Genomic DNA, 15,586 nt, shown 5'->3' with positions numbered 1-15,586 from the left:
TATTCGAGAGTCGACTGTGAAGGCACTAAATTCTAACAAATCGATTTGACAAACGTGTTCCTGTTCTTTAAATCATGTTGTTCGGTAAATAAAGTTTGTTTCTGTCAATCGCATTGCTACCCGATTTATTAGTATTTTTTTTGCTTATCACGGCTTTATGAAAAATGAAAAATTAAAAGATGAAAGCGGGAAAAACATGACATTTTTAGCCGGTGACCGTTTCAATTTGCTACACACAGCGAACAATCGCATATTCTCATATATAGCCAGATAAAAACCTATCCGCTACACTGCACTAAGACCATACACGACTATAAAATACAGAAATTAAATTGTTTTAACGTTTTTTAATATATATTTACATTATACATATAAAGGTCATTCATAGAAACAACCATTAATTAAACTATCTTAAAAACATTCCACTTAGCATAAACAATTACTGACATCTTAGGTGAAGCAGATATTAACATGTGTGACTTCCAATCTGCTGTTAGGAATAACAAAACTACCTTTAGGAGCTCTACATGTCAGTTCTTCATTCAGGATGGCCACAGCTTTACAATTTTTACATTTGCAGGAGAATTCAGGAGATTTAACCAACTTTTAGGAGAAAACACTGAAAAACTTATAAAGATTTTGCTAACATACGTACTACTGGTTATGGTTTTTTCAAATTGTGAAAATATTTTTTTTTAAGAAAATTGTTCATCCTTAAATAGATTATCTATTTAAGGATGAACAATTTTAGCAGACTTGAGGAGGAATAAATATATTGGGTACAACCTTCAGGTTATTTAGGAGATTTTAAGAGGGTCACTACTTGTTTAGGAGGTGTGGCCACCATTCAATTGGAGACAACATAACTTAAAAAAATGTTCAAAATTACGTCAAACATGGAACAGTGTTATGAGATTTAATGAGGCATTTCACAAAACAAAGCTGAGGTTTAAGAGATACGAATGTTATAACAAACGTTCTTAGTTTAAGAATATTTAGGCGCATGGCAATGTTACCTAAACGTCTCATTGATGCACATGTCTGCACCATCTTTTTTCAGTTGAATTAAAATACGAGCTATGTTGCGTGAGTCATCAATTCCACAATGAGGACGCCCTTCAAACTCCATTCCAAGATGCTGTAACATGAGTTCAACATTGACTTGTTTTATCTTGTAGTAATTGTAAAAATGTTTTCGTACGTTCACCCAGCGATGAAAATAATGCGGAATTTGAATGTTTAAGCGCTTGCATTGCTGTTTTAAAAAACGATCGATGTCCCACGGTCTAAAAATGAAAAAGATAGTTACGTAATCACAACAAAAAGAGTATTCTGGAATCCTTAAGCATTACCAAGCACATGATACAAATGGTTTCTTGCTCAATAAAAGTATCGATAAAGATGCATAAGTTTTTTTTGGTTTCGATAGTGGTACGTTGTAATCATATTTTATTTAAATGTTGTGATAGGTAGGAGACCGCGTCACAACATGTTGCAATCACATGCTTTGCGGTCGTCTTGTGGATAATCACCAATGTAACACGTGACTATTTTTAATGCATGACGGTGTAAAAAAAAAAAAAAAACGGGGGAAAAGTGACTAATTTTAGTGACAGGTGACTAAATTTCACTCGACTAATAGTTTTCTTTGACTATCTAGAACTGCAACTATTTCGCCCAACGTAACGACTGATAATTGTCTCAAATATTTTGTTTTGCGAACTGAAAAAACCCACTAGGTGTCTCCTTTTTTTTTGGATTTGTTTTCACTGAGTCTTCTGCTATTTGTCAAAATTGATAGCTCACTAGTTGTTGTAGAAATTACGATAACAACTATTCTTCACGAGAATATTAACGATAACCGGCCGTTAAATTTCAATACGCATTAAATCCTGTTATATATTTCATAAACAAGAAATAAATAAAAACATACTAGTAGACAACTATGATGATTATTTTATTCAAGATTGACTTTCCCTGACAATTTACCTTAAAAGGGTACTATCCCTGTGCAATTGGACTTAAAAAAAGGTTTACAAATGTTTCAATGATGTAATACTATGACGATCAAATTATGAATTCATTAATTGTAGAAACCTATAAAATGAAAAAAAGCTAACGAAATAAATGTAAAAGGAAACTTAATTCATTCAATAACTCTTCCTGACCTTACATAAAAGACCTTTTCAGATTCACTTAGCTAGGGATTTTATTTTTTCCTCACTTTTTCAGACGCTACAAACCCTGCACAAAAAAACGAGAAAAAGTAGTATATTTAAGAATTAATATTCTTAATCAAAAAAATTACTTACCCATCTGTGCTAATACAGAATGTTTCCTTAGGTTTTATTTGTTGGTTCAACCATTCTTCAAATCTACGTAAAACAGTTTCAAACAATGGTGCGCTGTCAACTTGAACCTAAAAAAGGATAACCCAGCAATCGTACAGGGTAAAAGTATCATCAATTTTTACTAGCAGTGTTTGACAAAGAATGTTTTAGATACTGAGTGAAGATTGCGTACAGGAAAACATAGAATTAAACTAAATTTTCCCTATTTATAGAAACTCTCTGATCTTCTTTGTTTTGTCTTGATAAAACTGCTATCAAGAAGCAGTCTTAAAAGAGGCTGTGAAACTGCTCTTCTTCTCGCAAGTTCTGAATAAACTTGTGTAATAACCAGACCACTCAGAAGGTCGAGGTAAAAAAAATTATGCGCTCGACGAAAGAAAAAAAAGCAACAGCTCGTTTTGCAACTGTAAAAATTTTATTCTTTTAACACAGCGAAGGAAAGCAAATTTCCCTGACTTTTATTTACAGATTTCTTCCTGATTTCTCTGGGTTTCCCATATTATAGAAATAGGTTTCCAATGTTTTTCTATGAAAAACCTGTCAAAGTGGGTCGTTGGGTTAACCTAGGTGGAAATATATTTTCCACGTATTAGAGAAATTTGCAAAATGAAAACTCAACAACAGCCAAACAAGATAGTTTAAACATATACACGTCAGCTGTTACGAGGTAAGAACCCATTTCTATGGTATAAATTATTTTTCCGTGTGTACTGGACACTGTGATATTAAAAAGCCATAAACAGAACAGTTATTGTAATGAGTATACCTGTGTAATCCCAGTCAATCTTTTGCAGAATTCGGAAAGAGTTGGATGGACAACTGGTCTACAATATGATGCAAATTCAGCTACCTAGATAAAAATAAATTGCAAAATATTTATTTGCAAAAGTAAATATAGAAACTAAGTAATCTAGAAAGAAACATCACATACAACTTCGTATGTGTCAGCATTGATAAGAACTGCAGGAAACTCGATAATTTCATGTTCATAGCCAGGCGGATTTTGCTCTTCACATGTCGCTTCGAAATCAATCACGATATAGTAGTCTACGTAATGCGGTGCTGCAGTGTCATCCACATTGTCTCTTTTCAAGTTGTCTTTTTTCACGTAAGCTTTCAGACGTTTTTGTAGAATTTCTTTAGATCCTCTGCAAAAAAAAATTTTCTACAATAGCATCTAACACACACGGTAACAACAAACTTTTATACTTCAAGAAGTAACAAGCAAAAAAAAACATTTTTGTGATTTTACTCCAAAATTGAAAAATTAAATTCTGTAAAAGTATAAAAGATACTGTAATAGCAAATTGCATAACACATTGGTAAAATAAAAACTAGAATTTCTTTCGTCATGAGACTTGATAGTACCTGGGGCAAAGCCCAGAGGCAGACCGAGAAAGACTTGGCAGGATGTTATAAGGACAGACTTGATACAGGGAAAGTTGAGTTTAGATCTAACACAGTCTAGATTAGATTGGAAGAGGGTCATTAATATACCCCATCCAACCCATGCTAGCATGGAAAACGGATGTTAAGCCGAGAATGATGATGATGATGATGATAATTGATATAATTATTGATATAATAGTATCAATGTATAAAATAATCCAATAGTATCAAACAAAAACAAAATTAGTGTTTATTATGATATGCCCTATACGTTTAATTTAGACGATGCTAATTGCTGTTCACATTGGGTTGATAGCTGAAGTGAGCTAAAATATGTAAACACTTCTTAGATTCAATATAGGTGCATAGTGCTTTGTTTACCTTCATTGGGTATTGCCTTAACTGGGTGTTCAGTCAATTTATTGAAACAAAATTAGGGTCACTAAGGCTCATTGACTGAGTAATTTTAATGATTTTTTTTCATGATTTTTCAGGGTCTTAAAACTTTTTACTCTTGATCATATTAAAGGCCTTAAATCCCAAAAGACATTGATTCTTGGTAGACTTGTAGACTGTGTATGACTAGATAAAAAATGACGTTGTATCTGCAAAGTTTCTTATTTTAACAATAAAGATAAAAGTGTTTTTGAAGAAATAATGACACTTATATACGTCATTAAACTTGGTACATATGTGAAATTTTGCATATAAAAAAATGTTTTAGGTAAGGAAAATAGTATAATGACGTCATACAGCTGTATTTATATTTCCTTCAAATTTGGTCTGTAATTTATCCCTAGGACCCATGCATGTAATAAGCAAACCCTTTGGCAACCACCTGGCGACCAACATACATGCAATAAATATTTATATAACAAATACAATATCTTACAAAACTCGTGCTTTTCAAAATTCACAAAAAATTACTCCTACCCTGAAAAGTTTGGAAAAGTCCCAAAATTTTAGCACTCAATCATATGCCAAACAAACGTTATGCTTAGTCACATAAGACACTGGAAATTTGTCCCCCCTTCAGGTTCAATATTCTATATAAAATTCTTTACCTGACTATAATGAAACTGCCACCATAACCAAAGTAATTTATTTAAAAAATATCTTACTGAAACCAGGCAAAAATAGGTCCTTTGTACACCTCAAAAGTACAAATAGTTGATTCCAATAGGTTTGGCAAACAGGCCATTACAAAATTTTCAAGGCTGTTGAAAAGTGTAATCTAAATTGCAGGGTTCTTTTCAGGGTGCCTAGTGGTTAAAGCAATTGACATACTTCCTACACAATAGTTTAGGATAGTGTTTTGATATCAAGACATCCAAAACCGAAGCATGCAAATGAAAGTTGCGCAAACGTTTGTTTGAAGTAATAGCGTCATAGTTTCACATTTGTACGATGTTTATTCACGCGCACGCCTCCTACCACACTATAATTTCTATTGACATGCACAACATCTCTCACCATGTTTGTTTGGAAAGTATGATCGCTAGGATTTAAAAAATAATGATTTTATGAACGTTAGCTTTGAAAACATTATTTTAAGCTCTGGTATAGTTGTCTTTTGGAGAAAAATCTAATAACTGAAATATTAAAAATATTTTGACAATAACGGAATACTAAATGATTTTTATCACCTTTGTCATCATAAGCTGCCATTCAACTTTATGTAATTTAATTTACACATTTTTGTTCCACAAGTAGTTACAAAGTTTAATTAAAGACTCCACTTACAACATTATCACATGGGTTGAAATTCGCGACTGCAAATATAACTGGAACTTATACTATGTTTGTTCCCAACGTCAAGGCAGCAAACCTTTGCGCAGTGCACAGAGCGAAAGGAATTTTGATAATTACCGTACTATATGAATATAATGGATATATATAAATATAATAATAATATAATATAATATAATTTATTAACGCGAATTAAATTTTTTATTTTAAATTTTTAATTTTGTGTTTGTGGGAATTTCTCATCCATTATTAATGTCCTAGCGTTTATATAGATTTTTAAAGCCACCAAAGCAAATATATATTGATTTTTTATGAAGAATTAGGATACAAGGATAGGTACAAGAGAAACTAAAAGTATTATTTATAACATTTGAATGTTCTTTATTATCAGCTGCTTCTGTTCAAAATTCCATTGTCATTATCTTCATTTTCTTTAATCCCTAGTTCCTCTAAAATATTTTCATCAACATTTTCTTTATTTGCTGACAGTAAAAATTTGTGTTAATTAAATACTATTTGAATATTCAAATTTTGTTGATTCACATTAATAACCACACATTTTTGCATCTGTATGTGCGATTCGCGCTAATTTGTGATCACATTAATTTGCTTTGCGTTATTTGGTTACCGCGTTGTATTTGTGTAATAAGGTAAGTTTTTTTAACGTTGCTCACATTTTTAAAATTATTAAAGCTAGCAGTCCTGATCAATCTTCATGCAGGTTTTGGTGTGTGAAGGGCGTCATGCCAGGACATTTACTCCTGTTTAAACCTGAGTGTTTTTTCCTTGATATAAGCTATGGCGTGCTGGTGTAAATTCACCAGCAAAAATCTCTCTGAGGCTTTTGCTTTCTGATTTTTACATCCATTATTAAAATGAACTAGAATAAAAGCCACCAGCGTCCGTTGCGTGTAAAACTGATTTCCGGGTCCTCCCTGGTGTAGCCAACTGATGTAAAGTGAAAATTATACGGCATGACGATCCAGGACATACATTCAGGTGAGTGATCTGCAAACTCTCTCTTTTACAATTTTTGTGAAACAGGTCGGCGTTTTTTTATTTGATTTATGCCTTGAAGAGTGTTGAAGTGACGGAGTCGATATCAGATTTCAACAACTGAAGTTAATTGAAGATTTGGAGCGAGATGTAAAGCATTATATTTCAACATTAATTGGAGAATTATCAGATTTGGATGCAAGAGTTGGGAAGAAAAAGTTGGACTGAATCTCAAAGACACTACTGAGTGCTCACTTGGAAAAATTTCCTACAAAGTCTATTTATAAATGTTTAAGGGGAGAAATTTTATTTGCTTGCTTGTGTATTTCCTAATATAAGTTTTAAATACAGAAATGTTACTAGCTGCCTACCTACTCAAAGTTCAAATACCAGCAAGTAAAATTCTCAGCATAATTTTTATAAACATTGTGTTTTGTTTATGTTTGAACTTTTATCTTTTATCTTCAATAAATGCCTCTAATCAATAATATATATAGACTTTTATTTAAACATTTGTTTTTGCAGAGGACTTTTTGCATCAATATTTTCTTATAATGTTGCTGATGAATTTACAGGAAATAAAAACTTAGATAGGAAGTCATGTGTCATCAAGTAAGCCATTTATAATCCTAATAATACAAGATTCTGCTCTTTAATGGATATGCTTGCTCTTGCAACAGTTATTGGGAAATATATTAAAACCGTATGATATAGATGACCTCCATGAAAATTTTAATAATGGGTTGATTACACCAAGAACAAGTACAGAATATATGCGCTAATGTATCACCATTATGTGGTCAAGAATGGGTGAGGTGAGAAAAATACCATCTGGGTTATTTGAACCAAATCAATGAATTTAAATGGCAGAGGTTTAAGAAGTAAGAAGTAATTTTTTGCTTGTGTTTTTAAAAGAGGAAGTTCTATACATTGAAAGTAAACATTCAGCTTTATTTCTTAGAAATAATTAATAATACATTAGCTGCACATATTTTTATGTTGATATTATCCTGAAGAGTGTTAAAGAAGCCAAGGGAAAGTACAGGCCCCGTCGAAAAGTCTGGAAGCTGAAGGAAGAGATTGTAGCAAGACAATTTAGTGCAAAAGTTCAGCAGTTAGCCCACAATGGTCAGTGTGATAGTGACAATGTTGAAAGTACTTGGACTACTTTGAAGAATTGCCATCTAGAAACTTCTGATGATACCTGTGGGTGAACGAAAGGACCAGCTAGACATAGACACACCTGGTGGTGGAATAATGACGTTGACCAGTGTATAAAGGAAAAGAGGAAACTTTGGAAAGAGTGGAAGTCAGGTGGTAGTAAAAATATTTACTTAGAAGCTAAACGTCATGCTCGTACACCAGTGTATAAGGCAAAATCAGAAGCAGAGAGATTTGCAGATGTGTTAAGAAGGAAAGACCAGTGCAATGCGGTATTAAAGATACCAAAGCAAATGAAAAAGACTAATCAAGATGTTGTAGGTGAGAAGTGTATACGTTATGATGAAGGTGTTTTGGCTAGCACAGAGGAGGAGAAAAGGGTAGCTTGGAAGAATTATTATCAGAGGTTGCTTAACACTGAGTTTGATTGGGTTGAGGATAATTTGTCTGATGATGATATTGTAGAAGGGCCTGATCAATACAGAATGGGTAGTGGCGGCTATTAGGAAATTGAAGATTGGCAAGGCTGCAGGAGTATTAGGTAATGTTGCAGAGATGGTAAAAGCATCTGGATATATTGGAGTTGAGCTTATTACAAGTCTTGCTAATCAGATTATAAAGGATGGTGCTATTCCGAGTGAGTGGCAGTCGAGTGTAATAGTGAATTGCTTCAAGGGCAAGGGTGATGCTTTAGAAAGAGAGGTTTGAAGTTGGTTGATCAAGTAATAAAAGTTATTGAAAGAGTTATTGATAAGTTACTTAGAGAAAGAATTGATATAGATAAGATGCAATTTGGTTTTGTTCCAGGGCATGGCACTACAGATATTACAATATTTTTACTCAGACAGCTTCAGGAAAAGTATTTAGAAAAGAGTAAGAATCTCTATTTTGCCTTTGTAGATTTAGAGAAAGCTTTTGATAGAGTGCCACGTAAAGTTATTTGGTGGGCTATGAGAAAATTAGGTGTGGATGAGTGTCTAGTTACGATGGTACAGTCTATGTACAGCAATGCTAGAAGTCGTGTCAGGATTAACGATTCACTTAGTGATGAATTTAGTGTAAATGTTGGTGTACATTAGGGTTCTGTACTTAGTCCTTTGTTGTTTATTCTAGTCTTAGAAGCGCTGTCGATGGAGTTCAGAACAGGTTGTCCATGGGAGTTATTGTATGCAGATGATTTGGTTCCCATAGCAGAGTCGATGGAAGAATTAGTTGAAAAGTTTGAGAAGTGGAAGAAAGGACTAGAAGAGAAAGGGCTAAGGGTGAACAAAGAAAAGTCTAAAGTCATGATTAGTAGCATTGCGGCCAAGTGTGACCTTGTAGTAGGAAAGTGGCCTTGTGGAGTTTGCAGGAAAGGGGTTGGTAGTAACTCAATTTTTTGTCAGACTTGCAAGCATTGGGTACATAAGAAGTGCAGTAGTATTAGTGGAAGGTTAAGAGCTGACATTCAGTTTGTATGCAAGCCTTGCAAAGGTGAGATTATAGAGAATGAAGTATTTCCAGCTTTAATGATGTACAACAGTGGCTCGTTAGAGATAGTTGAGAACTTCTGTTACTTAGGTGATATGTTGGGCAGTGAAGGGGGTGTTGGAAGAAGTGTTACTTGCAGGATAGGTTCTGCTTGGAAAAAGTTCAGAGAGTTACTTCCTTTGTTGACTAGCAGAGTCCTGTCAATTGAGGTAAAAGGTAGGTTGTATGAGGCCTGTGTAAGAAGTGTTATGTTGTACGGTAGTGAGACATGGGCAGTGAAGCAGGAAGATCTTGACCGTTTAGAAAGGAATGATATGAGAATGGTTAGGTGGATGTGTAACGCCAGTCTGAGAGACAGAAAGAATTCAGATGAGCTAAGAAGCAGGCTAAATCTCCGTAGAATTAGAGATGTTATCCAGATAAGAAGATTGAATTGGCTGGGGCACTTGGAAAGAATGGAGGAGGATAATTGGGTAAGAAAGTGTAGAGACTTGATAGTTCCCGGGGCAAAGCCCAGAAGCAGACAGAGAAAGACTTGGCAGGAGGTTATAAGGACAGACTTGATACAGAGGAAGTTGAGTTTAGATCTAACACAATCCAGATCAGATTGGAAGAGGGTCATCAATATACCCCGTCCAACCCATGCTAGCATGGAAAACGGACGTTAAACTGAGAATGATGATGATGATAATGACCCAAATATCTTCAAGATTTTACATATTCTTGCTGTAGTGTCAGTAACGACATGTTCCTGTAAGAGATCTATACCAACGCTACGACGAGTAAAGACATATTCAAGACACATGTATGTTTTTATAATAATACGTTGCGTATTAAGGAGAATATGACATTTTTAATCTTATTGTGTATCTTACCAATTAATTTATCGAGTTATCTGTTTTAATTGTGAAACACCATATTAAGTACATTTAATTATAATTTTGAAACTTTTCTTTAAGATCGATTTAATGGCTTCGTATTGCTAAATATCCACAACGAGATGAAAAGAAATTTAGATGACGTAATCGATATGCTGGCAATAAAATATCCAAAAAAATTTAAAATGTTAGATATGCAGAACGACAATTAAAAGTATTAAAAAAAAAGTAATAAATCTTGTATATTATTATCTGGTGTTCTGTAAAAGTAATAAGGCATGACACCAAAATTTTTAAAGATAACATTTTAATTATTGAAGTTGTACAAAAAACATGCAAAAATATAATCTTCGTCAGCTAAAAAACTAAAAAACCCACCTTACACCTACTTATCAAAGATGAGTCTGAGAGATGATTCTAAGCTATTTTAGCTGTTTAAGGGCGTTGGGGGCTCACAACGCCCCCCACACCCCCAGTTGTACCACCAGTCAAAAAAAATCCTAGATCCACCCTCAGAATATAAAAGTATACATGGTTTTTTTTCTCAAATAATTAACTAAAGCGCTTTTTTAAAAGCATTTTCTGTTTTAAAATGTAAATCCAGCGATTGACGATGAACAAAAGATTAACTATGAATGACTTATTCCTCTGGCTTCCCACCTTCTCCATATACTCCTGACTTCCACATTTCACTATATTTCCCTGACACATTTTACTAATATGAACAAATATTTTTACCTTGTTGACAAATTTAGGTAGGATAAGGCGTCTTCTAAGTTTTTCAAAGTCATTCGATTGATCCGCCCATTTGCAGCTGATATTTTCTTGTACACAGGGTGACTAAATTCTCTTTCTACCTTTTTTCCATCACTTAAATCATTGAGATGAGATGGGCTTCCAAATGCTTCTGCACTGTGCTCATCATAACTCATTATCCAAAATAATTAAAAAACCAACATCATGAACAGTTTCTTGTTACTGCAGGTTATAATCTAATCATGTTAAAAAAATAATGATTTTAAATATGCATGTCCAGGACTATAAATGGACCAAAATGTTTTGGGCATGCAAGCGCACACTTGAATTATTTTGCATGTTTGTAGGTGTACACGTGTTTATCACACATAACTTCTACTTTGAATTTAGCCATTTGTTGTTTATGGTTTTACTCTGAAATATATACTGTAATTTATTTTTGAAGAATATTTTGCAGGTATTATTTTTTTTTAAATTTGACCCAAACCACAAGGGTGGTGACAAGCAAGTGCAGGCAACTTTTTGAATGTAATTCATGATTTTCTCCTGAATTTGCCTGAATTATTCCTGAGAATGCAAAACAGTGCTTTCAATTCTGTTAACCTGGCCACAAAAAAGTAAACAGAGTTGTGTGACTTCATTAACTATATTTATGAATAAAATTGTATTAAACATAATTTTAGTACTTTACTGTATGCAAAAAAAGTTTTCTGTGGCACTGTTTGCAGTATGTTTTCCATTAAGTTTCAAGTCAAAGTTATGTGTATACAGGTCTTTTAGGATACTGTTACCACGTATATTGTTACCACTCTAACCATAGAAAGGTATGTTTGGCTCACACAGTTCTTGTTGATAGACCCAGTCATGTTGACATAAATTCTGTGTACTCTGACTTATATTTCCCCATAGATTTCCTAAACAAAATTAGTGCTCTAGCACTAAAGCTCACAGGTCACAAAAAAATACAAATTTTCGTCAAAAAAGTAGCTACTAATGAACAAGCCAATGGTAATTGATCTACAGTGTTCCTAGGCCACTTTTAGATGGTTGTTTACTTCGCTACAGAGTGCCGAAATTTTTTCAAACCGACTTTACTTTTCTGATTAGAACCCTGCATGTGTTTATTGACCATATGTTTTCGGAGATATAAGGGTTTCAAAATTTTGTTGAGGTAAACAAAAAAAATTTTTTTTAGAAATTTGTATACATGTTGTTTTCTCTTGAGATCTTGAAACTTTGATCAAAAAATGTATAGGATTATGTATCTGTGACAAACAGTTACAGAGATATTGTGGTTTAAAGGTTTTTTGATGATGTCATAAACTCGTCCATTCCGAAACGGATTTGAGTACTTGTTTGGAAAACTTACCCAATTTGGTCCCAGGTGTAGTCCCTGCCTAGTAACCCATTCAGTAAAAAATGACTGAGGTCACCACCTCGTTTCTAAGTTATTTGGCCTTAAAGTTTTAAGTGCATTGTAATGGCTTCATTAATTTAATATAAGTCATTGACGTTAAATTAGTGATGTTGCAGCGTTTAACAATTGAGGTCATTTGAGACATGACTTTTTTGGCGGCATCAAAGTAAAATGAAGATATCTACTTTGCCTGTTACAGACACAGACACACAGTCTATGTATTATTATATAGACTAGTCGATAAGGCCCGTGGAAAAATCCACTTAGGCAGAAGGACAATGGAACAATAGGTTCTTTTAGATTTTTTGCTGACGTCAGCAGTGCAATTACAAAAATTTTTGGCGAAATTTAGTTTATTCGTTGCCTGTACTGTGCAGAGGTTAACACGCTGACCAAGAAAATGTATACGATCATGTCTTTTTGATAAGCGGTTAATGAGATATGAGGGTTTTAAAATTTTGCTGACGTCAACAATGGCCAGTCAACCCCCCAAAATTTTTTTTTAGAAATTTGTATACCTGCTGCCTTCATTGTATAGGTCTTGAAACGCTGATCAAGAAAATGTATAGGATCGCGTATTTTTGACAAATGGTTGCAGAGATATTAGGGTTTGCAAGTTTTTTGGTGACGTCATCAACCCGTCCATTCCCGAAACAGATTTGGGGATCCAGGTTTGGGAAACTTACCCAAATTGGTCCTAGGTGGTTCCTAGTTACCTACGCAGGAGATGACGTCAGTTATTTCCACCCGTTTCTAAGTTATTTAGCCTTAAATTTAAAAGTGCAATGCAATGGCTTCACTAATCTTAATATACTTCCCTTTGACGTCAATATTACTTTAACGTCAAAGTTTGGTAATTTACAGAAGAAACTTATAGACAATGTTTTATAGACTTTATCAAAGAAATTTTATCCACTTTGCAAAAGTCACAGACAGACAGAACTGGCGTATTATTATATAGATCAGTTAAACTTAAATTTAGAAATTCCTTTAAATGCTAACACTAATTTTCAAACTAATTTTGAAGTGGAGGGATAGAACATTAGAAAAGATCCTTAGTTAGAACTGGTCTAAGTAGCTCACTCTCCATCGTATCAGATTGTGATGTAAGCTTCTTATTGGAAATAATAGCCCATCTATATACTATCTACATATTGACATGATTCAAATCACAAGACAAAGAAGCGTGGTTGTCCTCTCTGCACTCCAGTCGGTCCTGTTAAAGTTTTGCGGACCCGAAATATTGCTGTATCAGCAAAATTTTTTAAAAAAGTTGATGTAAAGTTTCCCCCACGTCCGCAAAAGCATTTCTTTTTTATTTCGCAGCAGAGAGGACAGCGAATTTGAAATATTGACTGTTCCTCCTAAGAATTGTGCTAATGCTTGATTATTGCTTTCTATTAAAATCAAAACGAACGAAAATATACATGCTCATTTCGCCGGCAAACTCGCCGTCCTTCGTTCTTTGCATCGGTAAATTGTATAGAACATTTAACTTTCGTAATATTTCGCGAGCTAGCGGTTAAAAATACCGTATTTCCTCTTTTTAGCCCCCTCTAATAAGCTCCCCTCCAGTGACTCAAAAAGTTATTTACCCTCTCCCTTTATTTAGCCCCCCCCCAAAAAAAAAAAAATGGAAAAGTAAAAATAAAATAAAGAAAATAAATAAATAAAATAAAGAAATTCGATATTATTCGTTGATTTAACGTCATATACAGCGATATCCATATGCTGCAGCTTTAATTTTTTCTCCCTAAGTTTCGTTTGCAAAAATATCTACTATGGTTCTTTTTTTTATCAACGGGCTGTGTTGTTCCAGACACTAAAAGTCCATCATAGAACTTCTTAGTCGACTTAGTCGTTTTATGAGCAAGGGAAGTAACAAAGAAAGTTGACATGTTTTCTTTAGCTTGTATTGTAAAGGCGAGCTTCCACTCAACGTCAATCGAATTGGTGTTACTAGTAATAGAACTTTTTCCGTCGATCGACTTCGACCACATTCCTTTGAGTGAAAAACCGCCTTTGTGACATGCTTCGAAGTCTATTTTTAATTTCTAGTATCCTTTGCGTTTAATGCACTAGTTAACTCAACCAAGTCGACAGAAGCCATGTGAAATAATAAATCTTTATGTATTTTGTCTTAACTGGATTTTATCTGCAGGTTAATATGAAGGAAAAAAGACTCGCCTAATTTCATCACTATATATTCTGAACTAGGAAACCGTCCCTGTCAAAAGGATTATAAGTGCTTGCGTCGCCATTGTTGTATTTAGAAACAGGAAAAACACGTCCCCCTCTTGATGAAAGTTGATCCGTTTACGCTTGGAGAAGAACTTAAAATGTTAAACATTGCGTGTGATAGTATGTCCTGGTCGGCTTGCCGTCAATTTTGTACCTTGAACTCGTGTTATCACACGAATTCAAGCATGGTTTTGGATCAAAAGGGCTTGAAAGCTTGTTGCGCTTCGGTTTACCATCACGTAATCGCCTTTGTTTATTACTGGTTGCAGAGCATGAAAACGGGCGTCGACATACGTTTTCATTTTAGGTTTCTGATGTGTATCTCGGTGTGGTGCCTCCTTGATGGCATCCCTATTCAATTGGTTATTAAGACTGGGCAATTTTCCTCTAACTTGTCGTTAAAAAAGCGCTTTTGCTGGACTGACTCCGGTTGTTGAATGCGTCGATATGCAATGATATAACAGGAAATTATACGGTGCGATTTTCCATTTTCTATTGTAGCAATTCGTAGAGTTTTACTAAGGTTGCGCATGAAATTTTCGGCAGGTGGATTTGCTTTTAAAGGTAGACGTGTAATTCTGTGATGATCTATTCCTTTAGCATGCATGTGGCGTTTGAATTCGTTGCTGTTAAATGGACAACCGTTATCAGAAATGATTTTATGAGGAAGTCCATGCGTTGCAAAAATTTTAATTAGAGCTCCCAAAGTCGGTACAGCAGCTGTTGAGCCTACGACCTCTACTTTGGGAGAGCGTGAACGTTGGTCAATAACCACCAGTAAGTGCGAGCGATTTGGTAACTGTCCCAGAAAGTCTATGTTTTATGTGTGCCAAGGCGATGGTGATAGGGAAGATGGTTTTAGTGGTGGCGGTGGGTTCATTTTTGAATTTGGGATACACAGTGAACAGTTCTTGCAGAGTGTTTCGACTTGTTGGTTTATATCCGGGTATGTTTCGCTAGTTTAAGCGTCCTTTGGCGTAAACTGGTCGGTGCTACAATCCGATTTCCTCCAAGTATCAAGGATTGCAAGTGAACTCGTTGCGTATTTTTTTATAAAGATGAAGCTCTTTAATGTTACAGTTGCGATATTTGGTGGATATCGTATTTACTGAATACCATTTAGTAGAGCGAATAATTTCTTTCAAACATTGCAGGGTCGGGTCATTTTTCGTGTGTAT

General features: G+C 34.5%; 1 protein-coding gene across 1 annotated transcript; it reads right to left on the bottom strand.

Moving 5' to 3' along the window:
• Positions 1 to 327: 327 nt before the first annotated feature.
• Positions 328 to 11,016, bottom strand: LOC130646216 (3'-5' exoribonuclease 1-like). Its single transcript, XM_057452381.1, has 5 exons — positions 10,733 to 11,016; positions 3,283 to 3,499; positions 3,118 to 3,201; positions 2,313 to 2,419; positions 328 to 1,286 (listed from the first exon to the last, which is right to left on the bottom strand). The coding sequence occupies exons 1-5, from the start codon at positions 10,924 to 10,926 to the stop codon at positions 1,013 to 1,015; spliced, it is 876 nt and encodes a 291-aa protein (XP_057308364.1). The 5' UTR covers positions 10,927 to 11,016; the 3' UTR covers positions 328 to 1,012.
• Positions 11,017 to 15,586: the final 4,570 nt, after the last annotated feature.

Source organism: Hydractinia symbiolongicarpus, chromosome 5 (genome assembly GCF_029227915.1).
Source record: "Hydractinia symbiolongicarpus strain clone_291-10 chromosome 5, HSymV2.1, whole genome shotgun sequence".
NCBI classification, from domain to species: Eukaryota; Metazoa; Cnidaria; class Hydrozoa; order Anthoathecata; family Hydractiniidae; genus Hydractinia; species Hydractinia symbiolongicarpus.
Note: the sequence above shows the minus strand (reverse complement) of the source record. Positions and strands in the feature narration are given on the sequence as shown.

Coding starts and splice junctions, on each gene's coding strand:
- LOC130646216 (XM_057452381.1), bottom strand. CDS start 10,926: ATGAGTTATGATGAGCACAGTGCAGAAGCATTTGGAAGCCCATCTCAT. Junction 3,202..3,282: donor ATGCTGACACATACGAAGTT/GTATGTGATGTT, acceptor ATTTTTATCTAG/GTAGCTGAATTTGCATCATA. Junction 2,420..3,117: donor GATTGACTGGGATTACACAG/GTATACTCATTA, acceptor ATCCTTTTTTAG/GTTCAAGTTGACAGCGCACC.